The following is a 1,654-nucleotide window of genomic DNA, read 5'->3' as shown; positions in this document are numbered from 1 at the left end:
TATCTGGGATGAAATCTTCTTTGTTTTTTTTTTTTCGAATTGGATGTTACGCCATGATTTGCATTGTCAATTTGAACATAACTAAACATAATAAATTTGCACTATCAAAAAAAATTAGGAACAAAAAAAAAATACTACGAGTAAACTCGTTTAATTGTCGATGTAAAATCATAAGAACAACTATCAATATTTGTTCAAAAAAGAGGCATTAATAAACTATGGAATTAAAAATTTATCTCACAAATTTGAAATTGGTAAAGAAGCGCTTGATATGAAACCACAAGCTCCTTCCTAAAGAGCGAATAAAAGAAAATACATTCTTCTTAGGAGCCGACGAGCTAGTGATGCACTCATTATTCTCTTTTTTAAAATAGACGCCTCGACCAATCTCATGACACACTGCCTCGAGTCTTTGCTGATCAATTTCGTCGGCATTAGTGGAAGAGGAGGCATCACTAATATGAAAATAGCCAACTGCCAAGCCATCCTCAGAGGTGAATTTCATCTTCTCGAGTGACAAGTTATTCTCCCTTAATGTCATAGTCACATTAGATAGTAGACCATGACGATCCAATTTACGCACCTTCATCTTTAGCCCCTACACACATTTACAAATAAATATAAATATAAATTAGCCTGCAAAAATATCATATTTTTTATTCATCTAAAAAATACAAAAATCATACTTACTCGAGATTTTCTCCGTTCAATAGCACCTGTCAAACTTTGCATTATACTTTGTTTTTCCATTTCATTCAACATCTTGTATCCATTTGTCCGCCGCACAAAATATTCCTATATTTAAAACAAATTAAAACATAAACTCACATTTACAATTGACAATTTAAACGTAAAAATTATTTAAGTACCTGATATGCTACCGAATCTTGGGAGATAATCGATCCATGAAATATATTATAATCAAGATCAGTTAGAGCACACACCACATCAAACATCAACTTAGGTCTATCGCTACTCCTCACTTTCACAACTATGTAGTTTACATCTTTCCAGCTTTCAACCGACACATGCGGCAAACACACCTCTTTGTTATCTTCACTAACACTCTCAAAGCTCCTCTTATCTGCCATGATCGTTGGCATGCTTATTTGATCGTCATTGACTGATTGAAATCTTGATGCAACATCAGTAAATGTATACATATCCATCAACTGATGCAGCCGTCGTTCAGTATGAATTCGACATGCTGTGGAGCCTTTCAATGTCACCTTCCATAGTTCATTCGGGGAGTGTTGCATCCTTAAAACACTCGCCAAGTGCTCTGCTAGGGAATTGCACCTAATTGAATCTATGATAGGTTGACAGGTGCTTTGCTCCTTTAAATATAGGATACAAGCAACATGTCCATTGTAGGACCATAATTCTCCTGATTCCATAAAATATGATAGCTCAAAGAGCACGTTGGCAATCTGAGAAAAGATACCTGGTCGATCAAAAAAAGTTATTTCAAGGGCGGTGCAGTCCGAGGCAAAATGATCAACGGCGACTATGTTCCCATCACTAATTTTGACCTGTGTTGGATTAGAGGATCCGCATTGATTTTGGGCAGTAACAATAAGGGATTGTTGTATATGTCTTATGAAGGTTGAGTCTCTTATTTTATGTCCTTGAGGATGGGTGACATAAAATATGT

The 1,654-nt window shown here is 35.6% G+C and overlaps 1 protein-coding gene across 1 annotated transcript; it reads right to left on the bottom strand.

The window, feature by feature from the left end:
- Nucleotides 1–161: 161 nt before the first annotated feature.
- LOC110033749 (ACT domain-containing protein ACR4-like) lies at nucleotides 162–1,648 on the bottom strand. Its single transcript, XM_020737825.1, has 3 exons — nucleotides 870–1,648; nucleotides 691–795; nucleotides 162–598 (listed from the first exon to the last, which is right to left on the bottom strand). Exons 1-3 carry the CDS (start codon nucleotides 1,395–1,397, stop codon nucleotides 233–235), a joined length of 999 nt encoding a protein of 332 aa, XP_020593484.1. The 5' UTR covers nucleotides 1,398–1,648; the 3' UTR covers nucleotides 162–232.
- Between the last annotated feature and the right edge of the window lie 6 nt (nucleotides 1,649–1,654).

The sequence above is a fragment of the Phalaenopsis equestris genome, unplaced genomic scaffold (assembly GCF_001263595.1).
Source record: "Phalaenopsis equestris unplaced genomic scaffold, ASM126359v1 Scaffold001276, whole genome shotgun sequence".
Classification (NCBI taxonomy): Eukaryota; Viridiplantae; Streptophyta; class Magnoliopsida; order Asparagales; family Orchidaceae; genus Phalaenopsis; species Phalaenopsis equestris.
This window is presented reverse-complemented; position numbering and strand designations above follow the sequence as displayed.

Excerpts from the sequence above, each read along its gene's own strand:
- LOC110033749 (XM_020737825.1), bottom strand. The coding sequence starts at position 1,397 with ATGGAATCAGGAGAATTATGGTCCTACAATGGACATGTTGCTTGTATC. Across the intron at positions 796-869 it reads AAGATTCGGTAGCATATCAG|GAATATTTTGTGCGGCGGAC; the intron begins GTACTTAAATAA and ends TTTTAAATATAG. Across the intron at positions 599-690 it reads TTGAACGGAGAAAATCTCGA|GGGCTAAAGATGAAGGTGCG; the intron begins GTAAGTATGATT and ends AAATGTGTGTAG.